Here is a 21,438-nt window from a genome sequence, read left to right on the forward strand (position 1 = left end):
GGGGTATAATTCAAATTAAGAAAAGACAGATGTAGAATAGATGTGCAGAAATTTGCCTTTAGGCCAGCAGGTGGTTAATTGCTGGAACAAACTTCCATCTGTCGTTGTGGAAGTTGACAGGTTAAATAAATTTAAGGAGGAACTGAACAGGCATTTCGAGGGAATGGTGTGATTTTTTTTTTTTTTTTTTTTGGCTGATGCTGCATAAGCTTATACACTTGCTTTCTTGCATCACATGCCACTACTACTACTACTACTACATGCCGCAACCAGTCAAGTTATTTTACTGTCCAACTGCAAACTCACAGAACCAACTTTTCTTCTTCCTCATTTATTCATTCAACTTCCATTTTCTGTAACAACCTTCCTTTATATGTATTTCCCGAAATTACAATCTACAGAAGTCAAGTCTAATTTCAAACAATTATCTTCTGAACCTCCCACCCATGCATGGTACTAAGTACTATAGGTTCTAATACTTCTCATGTTTGGGGTTTTCATTAAAAAAAAAAAAAAAAGTCTCCTGAAGTTGGTGGCATATACCCTGCAGTTTTGAGGGAGAGTGCACATGAGCATATTGAACCATTGAGGTTAATTATGAGGGCATCTTTGGACTCGGGGGTGATACCTTTGGATTGGAGAAGTGACAATGTATCCACAATACATAAAAGCAGTTCTAATCGCGAAGTTTTTAACTACAGATCAGTTAGTCTAACTTCAGTGGTAGGAAATATCTTAAAGGCAGTGATTAAGAGTGCAATCCAGGAACATTTAGATAGATATGTCATTCCGAAGGACACACAACATGGCTTTGTTAAAGGTAAATCATGCTTAGCTAACTTAATAACCTATTTTGACACAGTTATTTGTATTTTAGCAAAGCATCTGACTTAGTTCTAAGTGAGACATTACTGTATAAGTTTAAACAGGTTGGAATTACTAATAAGTTTCTAAGATGGATTGCTGGATGGCTGCAAGGCAGAAGGCAGAGGGTTGTGATTAATGGATATTCTTCAAATTGGTGTAACTTCAGGAGTGGGGTCACTCAAGGATCGTTTTTTTTGGACCACTGCTGTTTCTCGTTTTCATAAATGACATCAACGAAGGTATAGAAGACATGATTTCAAAATTTGCAGATCATGTAAAGATTGGCAGAGTTGTTAATGATCAGTGCCAAGCAGCACTCCTTCAGGATTACTTGAACAGACTTCAAAGACATGACAATGTCAGAGAAATGGTAGCTATGTTTTAATGCTGCTAAATGAAAGGTCTTACACTTAGGGAATAGCAACCCACAAATAAATTATACACTTGGCGGGGCTGAATTAAAATCAGTGGAGGAGCAAAGGGATCTGGGAGTTATTGTTGTTATTGTTATTTGGTTTTTAGGAGCATTAGCAACTAAGGCCATATTGCTCCGGGATATACGGTGGTCATTCCCTGACCTTTCCGCATCCTCTGTATTTGGTGGTGACGGGCTCAAACCCCGGTCTAATCAAGAAGTGTGTGCCACGCACTGCTGCTCCTTCCCACCTGGCTGCGGAGGCGCCTGGGAGTTATGATAAGGGCAGATATGAAGTTTTCTGAATAGTGTAAACAGGCAGCCAGGAAAGCCCATGGTGTCCTATCGATGATCTATCGAACAACTAACCTGTAGAGATAGGGAGTCATAATCCCACTATATAACGCAATTGTAAGACTACATTTGAAATACTGTGTTCAAGTATGGAGACCTCATCTGAAAAAAGACATCAAGCTTCTTGAAAGGGTCCAAAGACAGACAACTCGAATGGTGAGATCGGCAGAAGGATGACAACATGAGTAAAGACCCGAAATATGTGGGCCACAAAGCTTTGCAACCAGGCACCTCAGAGATCACCTGATTGAGGTTTACAAGGTTCTGAGAGGGATTAGTAAAATGAATGAAGGTGGAATTCTCACTGTTCAAAAAAATTCCAGAACTAGGGGTCATAAAGTCAAATTTTATCATATACAGGGGTTGAGGTTCAGATTAGATTGTAGGAAGTTTTCTTTTAGCCAGAAAGTTGTTGATAGCTGGAACAAGTTGCCCTCGCAGGTAGCTGACCTCAACTATGTGTCAGGTAGCTGATTTCAACAAATTCAAAGGTCAGCTGGATACTTAACTGTGAGGAGGGAAGCATATATTTGTGTTTTCTTATCCACTTTGTTGGTGGTTTTTTTTTTTTTTTAGGGAGTACAATGTGTGCAAGAAGGATAGACAGGATAGGAAGGGAAGAAGAGTTATGCTAGTAGTTAAGAAAAACATAAAATCCAAGGACGTACAGCTAGTCAACATGGCTGGACAGTGCAGAGTCGAGTCAGTTTGGTGTGACATGAGCACTGGGAAATCAAAATTGAGAGCAGGAGTGTGTTATAGGCCTAATGAAACTGATGAGTATAATCAACAACAGTACAGGGAAATAGAGCGGGCCAGTAAATCAGAGAGCCTTATAATGGGTTATTTTAATTTCCCAGATATTGACTGGAACTTGTGGGTTGGTTACTCACACACTAGCAAGGCTTTTGTGGATTTATTGGATGACTGTTTTCTACAGCAGCATGTTCAGGAAGCAATTAGAGGGAGTATTAATCTTGATCTGATTATCAGTAGTGATTCTTCATGCATTAAAAATCTGCAGATAAAGGAACCACTAGGTGGCAGCGATCACAGTGTGCTGAAGTGAAATTTACTCAGAGGTAACCACCATCAGGGGTAAAGGGAAGGGTTTTTTCTTTCGCAAAGGTGACTAAGGAGGTCTGAGACAGTATTTAAATTCTATACGGTAAGATGACTGATGATGTTGCCAACAGCAAATTCAAAATGGGAAGCATTCAAAGAATTAATCTTGGAAGCTACTAGGCTTTTCATACCAACTAAGAAATATTGTTGAAGGTTTTGGCTTAAATGGATGTCAGATGAACTAATGAGACATTTGGCAGAGAACAAAAATGAATGGGATACATATAAATTATTGGGTGACACAAAAACCCTATGATAGATATAAGCTGTTCTGTAACCAAGTCACAAAAGAGGTTAGGCAGATTATGAGAAATCTTTTGCAAAGGATGCAAAGAAAAACAGCACAAGAATTCTTTACTTATGTAAACTCTAGAAGGAAAGGGATGAATCAGATTGGTCCACTGGATATTGATGGTTCAACTGCTGATGATCCTGCTCAGGTAGCTAACAAACTAAATTAGTATTTTGCATCTACATTCACACATGATGAGTTATTCGGGGGGGGGGGGATGCCAGAGGTGAATTAAACTCTGGCAGTGAGCTAGATGATTTTGTAATAACTGAGAACAAAGTGGAGGAGAAATTGTTGAAGATAAAGATAAGAAAGGCACCTGGGGTGGATGGGATCTATCCAGTTATATTAAAGGAGGCAGCAAAGGAAGTAAGCAAACCCTTAGCCATAATTATGAGAGCTTCCTTGGACTCACGGGAGGTACGCATGGACTAGAGATGTGCAAATGTGACCCCAATTCAGAAAGAAGGATCAAAGTGCAATACAAGTAATTACAGACCTGTTAGTTTAACTTATGTTCCAGGGAAATTAATGGAGGCACTAGTTAAAGAAGCACTGCAGGATCATCTAGACAAGACTTCAGTTATAGCTCAGACACAGCGTGGTTTTGTTAAGGGGAAGTCTTGCTTGACCAATTTGATTGGATACTATGATGCAGTCACAAAGGAACTGGATGCAGGGAATAACTTTGATATCATATATTTGGATCTCAGAAAGGCTTTTGATACTGTTGCACATAGAAGACTGCTGCACAAATTGGAGCAGTGTGGCATTGGAGGAAAAACTGCTGCTATGGATAAAGGGATGGTTGAGTGGGAGAAGACAGAGTGGTAATCAATGGACACTGCTCTTCGTGGACTAATGTAATTAGCGGAGTTTCTCTGGGTTCAGTGTTGGGTCCATTGTTGTTTTCTGTATTTATTAATGATATTGATGATGGTATATCTGACAATGTCCAAGTTTTCAGATGATACTAAGATTGGCAGGGTTATTAATGACACTAATGACAGTACGCTGCTGCAACAGGATCTAGAAAAGTTGACTACCACCGTAGTTGCCTTTACGAAAGCAAAAACCCTTCTCTTTACCTGTGTTGGTAGTTACCTATTTGAGTAAATCCCACTTCAACACACTGTGATCACTGTCACCTAGTGGTTCTTTTATCTGCAGATTCTTAATGCATGAAGAATCACTACTGATAATTAGATCAAGAGTATAACTCCCTCTAGTTGCCTCCCAAACATGCTGCTGTAGAAAACAATCATCCAATAAATCCACAAAAGCCTTGCTAGTCTGTGAGTGATCAATCCACAAATTCCACTTAATGGGAAATTAAAATCCCCCATTATAAGACTCTGATTTACTTGACTCTGATTTACATTATAAGACTCTGATTGATGATTCTAATCAGTATAATAAACAACTGTACAGGGAAATAGAGTGCTATTTCCCTGTACAGTTGTTTATTATACTCATCAGAATCATTAGCATTAGCATTAGTAGATGCATTTGATGCAAGAAAGCAAGCTTTTGCAGCATCAGCCAAAAAAAAAATAAAAATAAAATAAAATAAATAAATAAAAAATAACCACTTCCACTTCACCCCTCTGTTTGTTCGAAATACCTGTCCAGCTGAGCCTTAAACTTATTTAGGCTATCAACTTCCACGACAAGGGATGGAAGTCTGTTCCACCAACCAACCACCCGCTGGCTAAAGGCAAATTTCCGCACGTCTATCCTACATCTGTCTTTCCTCAATTTGAATTTATGCTGTCTCAGGTGATTATTCTGAGCAAGAGGAAGAATCCCATCAGCATTGAGCATGCTCAAACCATTCAAGGCTTTATACACCTCAATCAGATCACCTCGCAGGTGCCTAGTCTCCAGACACTGTAATTTGCAAAACTTAAGCCTTTCTTCATAAGAGCACCCCTTTGTTCCATTCACTAATCTTGTTGCCCTTCTCTGTACTCATTCCAGCAGCTCTACATCCTTCTTGAAATAAGGCCTCCAGGCCTGTATACAGTACTCTAGGTGTGGCCTGACCATTGCCTTATACAAGGGAATAATCACCTCCTTATCCCTGCTAGAAACATTCCTATATATCATTGACAATACACCATGAGCTACTCTTGCAGCCCGTCTGCACTGCTCAGAGAACTTCATATCTGCCTGCACAACCACCCCCAAGTCCCTTTCATTCTCTACCACTGTCAGTGTAGTACCATAGAATTGACACGTTGCTCTGGGGTTGCTGTTTCCCATATGTAGTACTTTACATTTGTCAATGTTCAACTTCATTTGCCATCTCTCAGCCCATCTGCTCAACCTTTCCAGATCCTGCTGCAGCAGCATAGTGTCAGTAGTGTCCTTGACAACCCTGCCAACCTTCGTATCATCTGCAAACTTGACATTAAACTTGATATACCATCAGCAATATCATTTATAAATACAGAAAACAATAATGGACCCAATACTGAACCCTGAGGGACTCCACTAATAACATTAGACCATGATGAGCAGTGTCCATTGATTACCACTCTCTGTCTTCTCCCCCTCAACCACCCCTTTATCCATAGCAGCAATTTGCCTCCAATGCCACACTGCTCCAATTTGTGCAGCAGTCTTCCATATGCAACAGTATCAAAAGCCTTTCTAAGATCCAAATATATGATGTCAAAGTTATTCCCTGCATCCAGTTCTTTTGTGACTGCATCATAGTATCCAATCAAATTGGTCAGGCAAGACTTCCCATTAACAAAACCATGCTGTGTCCGAGCTATAACTGAAGTCTTGTCTAGATGATCCTGCAGTGCTTCTTTAACCAGTGCCTCCATTAATTTTCCTGGAACAGAAGTTAAACTCACAGGTCTATAATTACTTGTGTCAGCCTTTGATCCTCCTTTGTGAATTGGGGTCACATTTGCATATCTCCAGTCCATGGGTACCTCCCCTGAGTCCAAGGAAGCTCTCATAATCATGGCTAAGGGTTTGCTTACTTCCTTTGCTGCCTCCTTTAATATAACTGGATAGATCCCATCCACCCCAGGTGCCTTTCTTGTGTTTATCTTCAACAATTTCTCCTCCACTTTACTCTCAGTTATTATTATTATTATTATTATTATTATTATTATTAGCCATAAGGTGCAAGGAAGCCTGAGGCATATGCTGCACCAGCCAAAAAAAAAAAAATTCTGAATTACCCCAATAGAGAGAGAAGTAGAAGGGCATCACCAAGAAAGAGAAGAATGATGATATCCAGCTGGGGACCTGGGTGTGCCAAGCCCATACTCACCAGATGTGAGCCCCTGGGGTATTACAAGATTCTCTAGCTTACTGCCAGAGTTGAATACACCTCTGGCATTTCCCTCGCTGAATAACTCCTCATGTGTGAATGTCGATGCAAAATATTCATTTAGTTTGTTAGCTACCTAAGCAGGATCATCAGCAGTTGACCCATCGATATCAAGTGGACCAATCTGATTCATCCCCTTCCTTCTAGAATTTACATAAGTAAAGAACTCTTGTGCTGTTTTTCTTTGCATCCTTTGCAAAATATTTCTCATAATCTGCCTTTGCCTGCCTAACCTCCTTTGTAACTTGGTTACAGATCAACTTGTATCTATCATAGGCTTCTGTGTCACGTGTTAATTTGTATGTATCCCATGCATTTTTCTTCTCTGCCATATGTCTCATTAGTTCATCTGACATCCATTTAGGCCTAAATCTTGAAAAATATTTCTTAGTTGGTATGTAAAGCCTTATAGCTTCCAAGATGAGTTCTTTGAATACTCCCCATTTTGAATTTGCTGTTGGTAACATCATCAGTTGGTCCCACCGTATCGAATTTAAATACTTTCTCAGACCATCGTAGTTGCCTTTACGAAAGCAATAACCCTTCCCTTTACCCCTAATGGTAGTTACCTCTTTGAGTAAATCCCACTTCAGCACACTGTGATCACTGCCACCTAGTGGTTCATTTATCTGCAGATTCTTAATGCATGAAGAATTACTACTGATAATCAAATCAAGAGTATTAATCCCTCTAGTTGCCTTCCGAACATACTGATGTAGAAAACAATCATCCAATAAATCCACAAAAGCCATGCTAGTGTGTGAGTGACCAGCTCCCAATTCCAGTCAATATCTGGGAAATTAAAATCCCCCATTATAAGACTCTCTGATTTACTGGCCCACTCTATTTCCCTGTACAATATATTATTATACTCATCAGAGTCATTAGACCTATAGCACACTCCTACTCTCAATTTTGATCTCCCAATGCTTATGTCACAACAAACTGACTCGACACTGCACTGTCCAGCGATGTTGACTATCTTCGCTTCCTTGGATTTTATGTATTTCTTAACTAATAGCATAACCCTTCCTCCCTTCCTATCCTGTCTATCCTTTCTGTAGACATTGTACTCCCCAAATTCCAGTTCTGCATTCCTTATATCTGTGTGACACCACGTCTCTGAAATCCCAACAATATCTGCCTTTGATGTTTTCAGTAATACCTCAAATTCATCAAATTTATTTACTAAACTCCTAGCATTGGTGTACACGCAAGTATATATGCACCTGTTCTTTTTCTTAGCTACCCTAACACAACCCATGTGTTTACTTGTACCCCAATGATTCCCAGCAGTCTCTGAAATATCCTGCATCTTATTTTCCCGGCTGCTGCTGCTCATTCCAATAGAAGCAGTGCAAGAATCACTTTCACCTCTGCCAGTGGCTACTGTTAATCTATTAGTCCTTGTATCCCCCCAATCTAGCAGTTTTCCGACCCACCTAACACTGCCTCGATAGCATCAGCAAACATTCTTGCACCCTTTCTATTTAAGTGTATCCCATCCCTGTAGAAGCAGTCTCTCCTGTTAACAAGTACAGACCAGGCTGAAAAAAATTCTTCCCCTTGAGCCTTGAACAATCTTTCCAGGGCCAAATTGATCGACAGGGCTCTCATCATATACTCCCTCCTATCGTGTCTGGGCAGAATTGGAGACAATTTCAAATTCAACCCTAATTCACGGCTTTTTTTCAACAGTGACCTGTACTTGTTAAGTAATTCCGCCGGTCTCTTACTCTTAATATTATTAGTGCCTACGTGTACAACTATATCACCTTTTGTGCCCTTAAAAGATGATATTCGCTCTACAATGTCATTGACCTTTGCCCCTGGCAGACATACCCTGGTCCTGTTCCACCTATCCTTTTTACAAAGCATGTTTCCCGTTTCCCTGACAATAGAGTCACCAACAACTACTAGTTCCTTTGGGACCAGCGCATTCTGCCTTGGGGGCTGGCGCTGTGTTGCATGATGACCAAGTGCAAGCTCTGGCATTGGTGTGGGCAGATGAGAGCTTGATGGGCCCCTCACTTTTAATCCTTCGAGGGCATCCACCCTGTCCTTCAAGCTCTCATATAGGCCCATAACAACGCTGAGTTGTCGCCTGATTTCCTTACACTCCTTGCATTAGGCCTATAGCACACTCCTACTCTCAAATTTGATTTCCCAGTGCTTATGTCACACCAAACTGACTCATCAGTGCACTGTCCAGCCATGTCAACCAGCTTTATTTCCTTGGATTTTATGTGTTTCTTAACTAATAGCATAACCCAGTGGTTTTCAACGGGGGTGCTGCAGAACCTTGGGGCGCAGCAACAACATTCCAGGGGTGCCATGTAATATGGGTTTAAGTTACTTAAACTTATTATTTTTTTAAATGTATATGTTTATTTCATTATAAAAAGGTGCACAGTATCTTTTTAATTTTGTAGTGATCTATAATTGATGTTTACTTAGTACCTCTATATAAAGAATAAAATTATTATATAATGTATATATATAATTTGTATTATGAAATGTAATTTTTATAATTATATTATTGTAATAACTATCATATAACACATATTTTTTAATATTATATATATGCAGAGAGTGAATCGGATCCAACAGGCAGAAAATTGAGTAGGGGTGCCGCAAAATAAACGAAATTACTTAGGGGTGCCTTTATTAAAAAAAGGTTGACAACCACTGCCATAACCCCTCCTCCCTTCCTATCCTGTCTATCCTTCCTGTACACATTGTACTCCTCAAGTTCCATTTCTGCATTCCTTATATCTGTGTTACACTGCGTCTCTGATATCCCAACAATATCTATCTTTGATGTTTTGACCAACACCTCAAATTCATCAAATTTAGTTACCAAACTCCCTCGCATTGGTGTACATGCAAGTATACATGAACTTGTTCCTATTCTTAGCTACCCTAACACAGCTCATGCGTTTACTTTTGCCGCAATGTCTCCCAGCAGTCCCTGAAATCCCCTGCATCTTGTTTGCAGACAGAATTGCAGACACTTTCAAATTCAACCTTAATTCACGGCTTTTTTTCAACAGTGACTGCATCATAGTATCCAAAAAACCTGTACTTGTTAAGTAATTCCACTGGTCTCATACTCTTAATATCATTAGTACCAACTTTTGTGCCCTTAAAAGATGATATCTGCTCTACAAAGTCATCATCCTTTGCTCATGGTAGACATACCCTGGTCCTGTTACACTTATCCTTTTTGCACAATATGTTCCCCGTTTCCCTGACAATAGAGTCATTGATGACTACTAGTTCCTGTGCATTCTGCAACACATTCTGCCTTGGCGGTTGCCGCTGTGTTGCATGATGTTCAAGTGCAAGCTCTGGCTTTGATGGTCTGCACAATTTAGATCCTTTGAGGGTATCCACCCTGTCCTTTAAGCTCTCGTATAGACCCATAACAACGCTGAGTTGTCGTCTGATTTCCTCACACTTCTTACATCGTGCACACACAAAGAGATTCCCCTTGGCATTGCTCCACAAACATCAAACAAGCAGTACATTTTAAAAGGCTGTGATTCAGAGGACAACTGCCTCCCCCCTCAATTCTCCCTTGAGCCACAGCACTTCCATTAGCTTGAACCTTTTGCTTTGCTGCTCTAAGTCATGATTTCGATTCAATTTCAAATAAAATTTCAATACAAAATTATAACCCTAAACTTGTATCCCAATGCAGTTATAACGCTATATATCTATATATTTTTTTTCAGTATCGAGTATTATCTCTGAGTTTTGTTATATAACTTCTGTATCTCCTATAAAGTTATATATATTAATTAATAATGTTACGTTTGTAAAATCTAAGTCGTTATATATATTTAGTTAAAAAAAATACAATTTAATTGACAATGAAGTTGAACAAGATTAATAAATTTTACTCATTAATTGATAATACTATACTACACTAAGCTAACAGATTTCTAATACCATGCTATGTGTTTCGTTGTCTAGTTTTACCTTAAACCTTGTGCTATCTAGTTCGGGATATATGTTGTACCGTATAACAATGGTGGCAAGTTACGAACGGTAAATCTATGGACACTAAGTATTAATTAACTTTCAAAATCGCGCAATCTAAATTCAAAACAAGCCAAGGAGCTTGACTAGGTCTATAAGCTACTTATAGAAAATAATTTAATATAACAATTAAGTCAATAAAACGGCTAAATAAAAATAAAAACTTAGCATTCACCGGCGCTGCAAAAACTTTTAAACATGTGGATTGGATACCCTTAATGACACCGTTACTGCAATCTATTATAATTGGATAGTAAACTCGATCTTATTGCATTTGCGATAATACCGATAACTGGAATTCTGTGGGTTTTTACATTATGGTATTACAGTGAAATGAGTTTCCCTTCCCCGAAATTTTCAATCATATAAAAAACAAATAAATTTTCAGAATCTTCTCTTCATTCCTATTTACTTATTACAATGGTGACAGGAAAGGGACTAACGGAAAGTGCAAGCGCTTGCAGTGCTAGGAAATGAAACAAAATTGATTTAGAAATGAAGATTGAAGATAATTAAGAAGTACAAAGCAGGACAAAGTTTGTCATCTATTGCACGGAATTAGGTCTCGCTACTTCAACAGTGAATGCTATTTTAAGGGACAATGCACATATAAAAGAACATGTTAAAGGATCAATGAATTTAAGATCAACAGTGATCACAAAACCGCGTTCAGGTGCTAAATTGAAGATGGAAAAGTTATTAATAATATGGATGGAAAATCAGATTCAAATATATATGGTTGACCACCAATTACCATTCAAGCAAAAGCAAGTATTTATGAAGATATTAAGGGTAAGTACAGTGAACCCCAAGCCAAGTTCGTGGCAAGCAAAACGTAGTTTAATAATAGGTTCAGCGTCATGCTGGTTTCCAAAACATTAAAGCATGCAGTGAAGTTGCCAGTGCTGATTCTGCAGCTGCAGAGCAATTTTGTGACGTGTTGGGAAAAAACCCTCTAAATCTCCACAGCCCTCAACTTCCATAGCAACGTGCTTATCAGCTGGAGAGTTAATTCTGGAAATGATGCTTGAAAGATAAAACTTACTGATGTTATGCCTGTTTCCTCTCTCTTTTTGTAATTTTATAATTTTGAAATTTTTGTAATTTTGTACATTTTTGTAATTTTCCTGCGCATGAGATAAAAAATTGAATAAATAATTCTATTTATATGATTGAGGTGTATAAAGCCTTGAATGGTTTGAGCATGCTCAATGCTGATGGGATTCTTCCTCTTGCTCAGAATAATCACCTGAGAGGGCATAAATTCAAATTGAGGGATGTAGGATAGATGTGCGGAAGTTTGCCTTTAGCCAGCGGATAGTTGGTTGGTGGAACAGACTTCTATCCCTTGTTGTGGAAGTTGATAGCCTAAATAAATTTAAGGCTGAGCTAGACAGGTATTTGGAACGAACGGAGGGGTGAAATGGGAGCGTTTTTTTTTTATTTTTTTTATTTTGGCTGATGCTGCATAAGCTTGCTTTCTTGCATCATATACCTCTACTAATGCTAATGCTAATGTTTCGTTGAACATTTCTTTTTTGCTTCAATCAAATTTGCGAGTGCTGCATAAGCATTTAGGGAATTTCCGACTTACATAGAGTTCCATGGAACACAACCCTTACGTAAGTCAGGGAGTGGCTGTATGTGTATATATATATATATATATATATATATATATATATAATTATACATATATTTAAATAATGTTTTATTTTATTTTTATTTTAATCTTTATTCTAATTTATATGGTTATATATATATATATATACAGTGGATTCCAGTTATTTGGGCCACCGGTTAATCGGCGCAGCCGTTTATTTGGGGCAAATCTTAAAAAACAGAAACCAATCGAGAAAATAGCCAGGGTTTACTTCGCTTAATTGGGACAGCATGCCGTTTAATCGGGGCAGGAGACCACACCACTGGAGATTACCCTATGATTGTCTCCGACGGTACCACGTGATTCAGTCAAAATTCTGGAGGTCACAACCATAAAATAATAAAAACAATTAGCAGTCACCTGTTTATTGGGCTTTTCTGTTAGTGAAATCTATCATAAATGGACAGTAAACTCGATCATATTGAATTTGCAATGATACCGACAGCTGGAATTCTGTGGGTTATTATGATGAAATGTGTTTACACTTCCATGAAATCTTCAATCATATAAAAAAATTAATTTTCAGATCTTCTCTTCGTTCCTATTTTTAAAGCTTTGTAACTCTTTACTCCGTTCTCACTTGCACGTATTGTGTTACTTGCAATTTGTGTGTGCCGTGTTCTTTGTTATTGATTGCTTATCTTTCTACTGTTTTAAATTTTAACCCCCCCTCCCACAAATGCAAGTGAACAGAAATGTCAACTAGTTTGTATGTACATATTACAGTATGTATTAATTATTCCAATTATCACATATATTCTTCCGATTTTCACGTATCATTTAATTTTTTAATTGGTAAGGTAATAAAGGGTAAATTTGTGCTTAATATATCTTTACTTTTATAGCCTGTGGATAATATTCCTCCTATTTTCTCTAATTAGAATCGGTGTTTAATAGAATTAAAATTCAATTCACAAACGTGATCTCAGTGACTGGCGCTTGCTGCACATCGTATAGTGAACGGTACTTTACTATGTTGAGTTCGTCGTAACGTGATTTGATTGTACAGTGAACCAATTGTAAAGGGGGTACATTGTATTTTTAACTATTTACGTGAAACTTAGGCTAATTGGGGCAGCCGCTTAATCGGGCCAAAATGCACTAGTCCCGATGTGTCCCAAATAACCGGAATGGACTGTATATATATATGGTCGACTACCATAAGTCGGAGAGTGGCTGTACCGAGACAGGGTACTGGCCAGATCAACAGAACCTGGGGTAAAATTTAGTCTACTCTGCCCATGTAGTATAATATTAATATGTTGCAAAACTATAGCTATCAAGAAAAAATTCTATGTAAAAAAATAAAATAAAATAAAGAGTATACGGTCGACTACTGCAAGTCGGGGAGTAGCTGTACTGAAACAGGGTACTGGCCAGACCAACAGAACCTGGGGTAAAATTTAACCTACTCTGCCCATGTAGTATAATAGTAATATGTTGCAAAACTATAGCCATCAAGAAAAAATTGTATGGAAATAATAAAAAATATATATATAAAATAAAGAGAGAGAAGTAGAGAAGCAAAGTAGAGTACATGCAATTCAAGGTAGCTAATACAATAGCCAAGGCAAGGCAATGCAAGTTAAATACAACTACAAAAAATTATATGAAAAGGAAAGGAAAGAAAGAGTAGGAAAAAAGAAAATTATTTATGGACAAGGGCCGCTGGTAGACAAAAAAGTACCAAAACGACCATAATTGCATAATATAAGATAAGCAACAGCTGCAGAAAAAAAGGTTAAAAACAAAAAAATAAAGATAGAATAACTGCAACAAAAAATACAACATTAAACGCCATATAGAAATACAGTAGAGTGTCAGTTATCTGGAATAATTAATGTCAAACCTCTTCCGGATAATTGAACATAAAGTTAGATTAAATAAATTTAATCTTACCTTATGATTAAATTAAATAATTATGATTAATTAAATAAATAAAAAAATTTTTAAACCAATCTCGGAAAACAGAAACATCCATCCAGACATTTTTATGATTTTTATACAAAACAGGAAAATTAGAAAGATGTTTAACTGCTCTAGGTTTTTTCGATGATCACGGATAAAGTGTGCATCCCAGTAGCATTTGCACACATAGCAATTGTAACTTGCTCTTTTCTTATCTTAAAACCTGATGCAGGCATTTCTCTTTTAGTGGCTGTGGTTTTTCTCTGTAATGCTTTCCATAATGAGCATCTCTAATCAACATCAAACGTTTTCTTTCTCGTATAATTTGCTATAACTGACGCAAACTTACAAGGTCACTGCTGCCGATTCGTCAGCAGAAAGTCTGTCACCATGAATATCTCATTCACGTATACTGAGTCTCAGTTTAAAGTTTTTCAGCCAACCTGTGCTTGCCTTAAAATCTTCATTACCTCTTAATTTTTGATCAAAATCAGATGCTTTTTCACACGACAGGGAGCCAGACACTGGTTCACCTAAACTTTGCTTCTGAAGAAACCTCAAATAAAGTGCACTCTCTAAAGTGGCATTTTCAGGTTTTGACATAGTCTTTTTCCAGCTAGATACTCCTTCACTATCCATAATCAACACAAGTTCTGTTATAGCATTGGAATTTTTCTTGATGTCATAAATTGTTGAAGTCCCCACATTAAACTCTTTGGAGAGATTTTCTAAATTTTCACCTTTTCTAATTCTATTAATTTCCTTTTTTTGTTGCAATGGTAAAACTACATGTTTTCATTTTGTTCCCATTTTACTGTAAAAAAATTTTAAAAAATAATAAATGGCACAGTTTCGGGCCAATATTATTCTTACTGAATCTAGAGCTAACTAATCAGAAATTCACTCATGGTTTCCAATAAAACCCAGTAGTCTGATAATTTTCTAAAGCACATTTCTGGGGGTCACACAGAATTCTAGAGGTCACAACCATAAAACAATAAAACAATTTGCAGTTTTTGGTTTATTATTTGGCTTTGTGTTTGTACAATATGTTATAAATGGTTAGTAAACTCGATCTTTTACTTATTAGAATCAAATTAAATTTGAAAATGTGATAACTATAACCGGTGCTTACTGTACTATCTTTAATAAAAAAAAAAAAAGAAAGATCAGCCTTTCAAATTATTCCGGATGCTGAGTTTCTGGATAACCAACATTCTACTGTAAATAAATACTTAAATGAAAAATTATATTGTTGTACATCGCACAGTCCTAGCATCTCCTCATGTGTCAACTACCAAAATTGCACGACAAGAGAATAATATAGTGTCCTCTTTCTAACAAAGTATATGCCATGGCAAAGCAAAACTAATAAATAGCATTAAGAAAAGAAAAAATAACTTTTTTTTGACATCCAAAGAAAAAAAACAAAATATATATATATATATTTTGTGGAAGTGACCAATATATATATACATATATATTGGCCACTTTCTACGCTGGGCTTATCCTACAATTATAGTTCTAGCTATATATATAAATATTCTATTTACCACATTCAACTTAATTTCTCTCTATCTTTCTTTTGCTTTTGTTGCAGTAATTTGTACATCTGCCACATAATATTTACTGATTTTATTTCCATGTGCTTCTTACCACTGTTCCCACCCTTGACTGCTTACTACTCTGGACTTTATCCCACATTTATAGTTCTTACTTTTCCAGCTATATTTATATATATATATTTTGGTTTTGCTCCTCTGTACATCTGCCACATGCTACTTACTGATTTCACTTCCATGTGCTTCTTACCACTTTCCCACCATTGGCTGCTTGCTACTCCGGCTTATCCTACCTTTATAGTTCTTTGTTTTAATTTAGTTTTTCAGCTATATATATTTTGGTTTTGTTCCTCTGTCACATATTCAGGCAGTGCTAGATGATCTTTCCACATGGTCTACAACAAATAAACTAAAAATTTCAGCAACAAAAACTGTTTTTTTTTTAGGAGCATTAGCAGCTAAGCCATATTGCTCCGGGAATATGCGGTGGTCATTTCCTGACCTTTCCGCATCCTCAGTATTTGGTGGTGACGGGCTCGAACCCGGGTCTAATCAAGAAGCATGTGCTATGGACTGCTGCACTTCCCACCTGGCTACGGAGGTGCCTGCAACAAAAACAAACCTCATGGTGTTCAAAAAGCAGTTTAATTATGGCAGGCCACCCAGAGTAACACTGAATGGACATCAACTTCTGTATGTTTCTCATACCAAATATTTAGGGATAACAATTGATGATAAATTAAATTTCCTTAATCGTGTTTCCAACATTGCAGTTATTGCACTTCCTCTGATGGGTACAGGATTATTATTATTTATTTATTTTTTTTTTTGCTGGCTCCCAGGTTTGGACAATCTGGGGGTGGGAATTCTGGCACCCATTAGTATAATACTTCCTCCAGTGGGTACAGGATTTTTTTTTTTTATTTTGCTGGCCCCCAGGTTTGGGCAACCTTGGTGGGGGGGGGGGGGATTGCTGGCATCCACCAGTATAGCACTTCCTCTGGTGGGTGCAGGATTTGTGCAATACAGCACACACACACAGGGAATAATAGACCCATGAGCTAGTCGAGGTCCACCACAGCACATGTGCAGTTGCGGCCCACCTCCCCATGGTAGATGGACATTGGGCAGGCTTTCCAGGTGATCGCCTGCCTGGTGACAAAGAGGCCAGAAACAACGTAACAACACACACACACACACACACACACACAAACATAACACTACACACATTTCTGGCCTTTTACAAAGTTCTGTATCCATCACAGTGTACCAAGGCAGAGATGAACTGACGTTCAGTTGCCATCCTACACAAGATAATATACATGTCTACATGTCATGTCATGTCAACCATAAATTACATGCCGGCTTTCTATATATCCTCCCTTAATTCACATATATTTTTAACCTAGATATAAAAAAAAAAATAAAATATATATATATATATATATACATGTATGTGTGTATATATATATATATATATATATATATATATATATACATACATACATACACATATATTTGTACACATATATATACACAGTAGACTCTCGATTTTCCGGGATAGATGGTAAAAAACAAATCCCGGATAATCGATTTCCCAGTTAATCCAAAAATACAAAAGCACGTAAGAGATACGTTCCAGGATGTCTTACTACGTCAAGTTTTACGTAACTCGGGAATGACTAATAACATATTGCTACTGTATTATTATTGACAAATCTGAATTCCGCGCGATACTTGTTCATGTTTGACCATTTTCAAACATCCTAATTTTAATTTTCTGATCTGAATCGATTGCTTTCCTTTTTTTCTTTGATAGATTTACTAGTAGTGCTGTCACTTATTCTCTTAGTCGGCACCATGATAACGGTCAAAATGAAATTCACAGGGTTAAGGGGGAAACACACTATTATCACCTCATGCGAACTCACATTTTACTAAAGCACATTTCTGGAGGTCACTGCCATTAAACAATTTTCACCTTCCGGGTTACTGGGCTTTTCTGTTCGTGCATCTAATTATAAACGGGTAGTAAACTCGATCTTATTGCATTTGCAATAATACCGATAACTGGAATTGTGTGGGTTTTTATGTTATTATGGTGAAATGTGTCCCATTCACAGAAATCTTCAGTCATATAAAAAAAAACCATAAATAAATTGTAAGAATCTTCTCTTCTTTCCTATTTTTTTGCTTGTTACTCCGTATCTCACTTGTGCAATTTGTGCGTGCCGTGATCATCGTTATTGATTGCTTATTTTATTTATTTATTATTTTTGTTTTTAATTTTACAATGCTAAAAAAAAAAAAAAAAAAAAAAAATTTGAGCGAAAAAAATTTACGTAAATCCGTAGTTGTGTAAGTCGGGGACTTACTGTATCGAAAAATGTTCAGCAACCTACGTAAAAAGTATGGCAATAGATAAAAAATGAAAAAACTTACCACGCACTACTTGAATGTCCAAGACAATGCGTCCCTTTATTTTTTACGATGTCAATTTTATATCTAATAGCTTCCCTTTATTTTTTACGATGTTGTGTATGGTTTGGTCACCAACATTATAATGGTTCTTTAAAGATTTAATGGATGCACCGTTTTTAAACTTTTGAATAATTTCAAGTTTTTGTTTAACTGAAAACGCAATTCTTTTGCATTTACCTATCATTTTTGCGATTTAAAAAAAAAAAATTACTATAAAAAAATTGACATCCCTGCCATAAATAACAAAACAAAATTTGTTCTTTTGCGCTACAACGGAACACAACAATCAATGCGACGCACTAAAACAAACTAAACATTTGGTATCTCTCTCTTTTTTTTTTGAGTGGTAGGCATGAAGCCAGCAGGGGTTGCAAGATAATAGGTACATTAATCTCCTGATGACGACTTATAATGCTGCTTGTCGCTTATTTACAACTTTGCAAATATCTGTTTATACCTATTCTAGTTATTACTTGAATTTTTTGATTTCTGGTTGATTTTTTTTTTTTTTTTTAATTTGGAGTCTTGAAGTGTCCCGGTTAATCGAGAGTCTGCTGTATATATATATCCCCCCCCCCCCCAATGCTATTTATTAGTTTTTCTTTGCCATGCATGTACTTTATGTTAGAAACAGAGGGCACTATATTGTCATCTTGTCGTGCAATTTTGGTGGTTGACACATGAGGAGACACCAGGATTATGCGATACACAACAATATAATTTTTTAAATAAATAAGTATTTATTTATTTCTATATAGTGTTTAATTTTTTTTTTTGTAGTTATGCTACCTTTCATTTTTTTCCTACCTTTCTTTTCTTTTCTTTTCTTTTCTTTGTAGCTGTTACTTATCTATACATGATTTACTATATATATACACATGAATAAATAATTACAGTGAATACTGAACCAGGATCCATCTTTTCAGCTACAATGAGTTCAGAACCATACCTGTAAGCAGAATTATTTGTTTAAGAATTAGTCCATATGAAAATAAAATTATTAAAAGTTTTCAAAAACATAAAAGTCATATAACTAAGTAATTTCTGACTGGAGCAAAAACCTACATGTGCACACCTACCATTTTCATCATAAAACACTTATATGAGTAATCTAGAAATGTACAAGCATTATTATTCCATCCTTATTAATATATTATTGCATCATTAATATATTATTATTATTAATATATATTATTTTGTAATAATATATGTTAATATATCAAGCAGCTTTTGCAATACCTTGCTGCATCCACCATCTGGAATCCACATTGGAAAAATGTCTTTCTCTCTTCATCCTTATTTGAACTGAGGAAAGACAGTTGTAGAACAGATGTGTGGAAGTTTGCCTTTAGCCAGCAGGTAGTTGATTGCTGAAAGAAACTTCCATCTGTTATTGTAGAAGTTGATAGCTTAAATAAATTCAAGGCAGAACTAGACAAACATTTGGAATGAACGGATCAGTGAAATGGGAAAGGAGTGATTTTTTTTTTTTTTTTTTTTGGCTGATGCTGTATAAGCTTGCTTTCTTGTATAATGTGCCTCTATTAATGCTAATTCTAACTGAAGTTATCAAACTGTTAATATTAAGTACACGAAAAGAGTGAAATAATTTTTCCTATTATACTTTAAAAGGATTTCACTTATATTTACAAAAGAATAATCCACAAGTGGTTTTCTTCTTCATTACTAAATATGCTTTCTATTGTTATTTGTAGTAATATCTTTTTATATGAGGAAAAAAAAGAAGCGAACATGTCATTAAAAATACATGTATTGCGGTCCTATATACATCCTACACATAGCTTATGGAGAGTAAGCTAATGAATACACCAAGATGTATTTACATACATCTTGGTGTATTCATTTGTTTATTAAACTAATAATGTTTGTTATAGTTTATGGTATCAACTACATCTGCACTTTGACATATATTCTCTATTCAACATATTAATAGCTTTATAAAAACAGCAATAAAGAGTTAACTATAGATTTTATGAGGCATTATACTACATTTTAATTTCTTGTTTTTGTTTTATATCTCTTGAAGCAACTCAAGAACCATCAAGAACCTCAAGAAGCAACTCAAGAACCATAAATATGGAGTACAAAAATAATATGCAATCACATAAATAACACAGTCTAACATACAATCAGTAACATCAAGTACCTTTTAATGGTAATTCTCAAGTAAATTATTTCAAACATTTGGAGAGAGTGGATGGGTGAAATGAGAAGGGTGTATGTTGTTGCTTTTTTTTTTTTTTTTTTGGCTGATGCTATATAAGCTTGCTTTCTTGCATCATGTGCCTTTGCTAATGCTAATGCTAAAAGCCTAATGCTACAAGAGCCAAAAAAATACTTCTCCACTGAAGAAGTGCTTTTTATTTAGAACAGTGCAATACCAAGGAAACACATTGTGAAATCAATGCACTAAGTAGCAAACCTAGTTTGCTCAATGCTATTTGCACAATGAGGCTATGCACTGTTTGTATAATTAATAGTAATAATTAACATGAAAAGTTACTGAACAGAGGTGGGCTAAGTGCTTATTAAAAGTGAAGTCAAACTTCTAGAAGATTTTAATTTTTCATGGAATACACAGAAAAAGCAGAAATAACTAATGAATAAAAAGTGACTTTCAAATGAACTGTGAATAGGTAAAAGCTGACTACTTTCCTTTTGGATGATCTCAGATAACAAATATGAGTTGATGTTTAAATCAACACAGAGTCCACAACTGTTTTTGGCTATGGCAGCATGAACTTTAGGTCAGACTTCACACAGTACAATGTGAAAACATGATGCAATTTGTTTAAAGTTACACACACACAATTTTAATTACATTTCTCTTCTCTGACTTCAATACCATGTCATTAAGTGCATACACTACATTACCAAAATTAACAAAACACATGAAATGCAAAATGCCACCACTCTGCTTAAAAGGAGGCATGAAATGACCAAATCCATGTTTGTCCTCTGGAGAAAAGCTCTGCCACTCCATCTCTTTTATCATGTGGTATGAATCATGTCTGTTAAGGTTATGATCAGCATCATGGCAACATTTCCTACATTTCAAGGGTACAACTTTTCAACACTTTTTTTTGCCAAAGCACTAATGCACAGAACATATTGATAATGTCTAATATATTTACTGGAGCTTCAACCATAGGAGACATCTGAATCAGCTGGTGTAAAATCTTTGTCATGATGGAGTATTGCTTTATATGTGTTGATTGTTTGGTTTTTAGGAGCATTAGCAACTAAGGCCATATTGCTCCGGGAGTATGCGGTGGTCATTCCCTTGACCTTTCCACATCCTCCGTATTTGGTGGTGACGGGCTCGAAACCCGGTCTAATCAAGAAGTGTGTGCT

At 36.4% G+C, this 21,438-nt stretch overlaps 1 protein-coding gene across 1 annotated transcript in view; it reads right to left on the bottom strand.

Annotated features, from left to right (window-relative positions):
• The window catches only part of LOC150079264 (ATP-dependent translocase ABCB1-like), a 350,147-nt gene that overhangs the window by 278,202 nt on the left and 50,507 nt on the right, over positions 1 to 21,438 (bottom strand). The window contains exon 6 of the mRNA XM_090383010.1: positions 18,958 to 19,012. Within this exon, the coding sequence (XP_090239136.1) occupies positions 18,958 to 19,012 (55 nt within the window). The remainder of the gene's footprint in view (positions 1 to 18,957; positions 19,013 to 21,438) is intronic.

Source organism: Mastigoproctus giganteus, chromosome 10 (assembly GCF_048544385.1).
Source record: "Mastigoproctus giganteus isolate SK-2022 chromosome 10, ASM4854438v1, whole genome shotgun sequence".
In the NCBI taxonomy this organism is placed as follows: Eukaryota; Metazoa; Arthropoda; class Arachnida; order Uropygi; family Thelyphonidae; genus Mastigoproctus; species Mastigoproctus giganteus.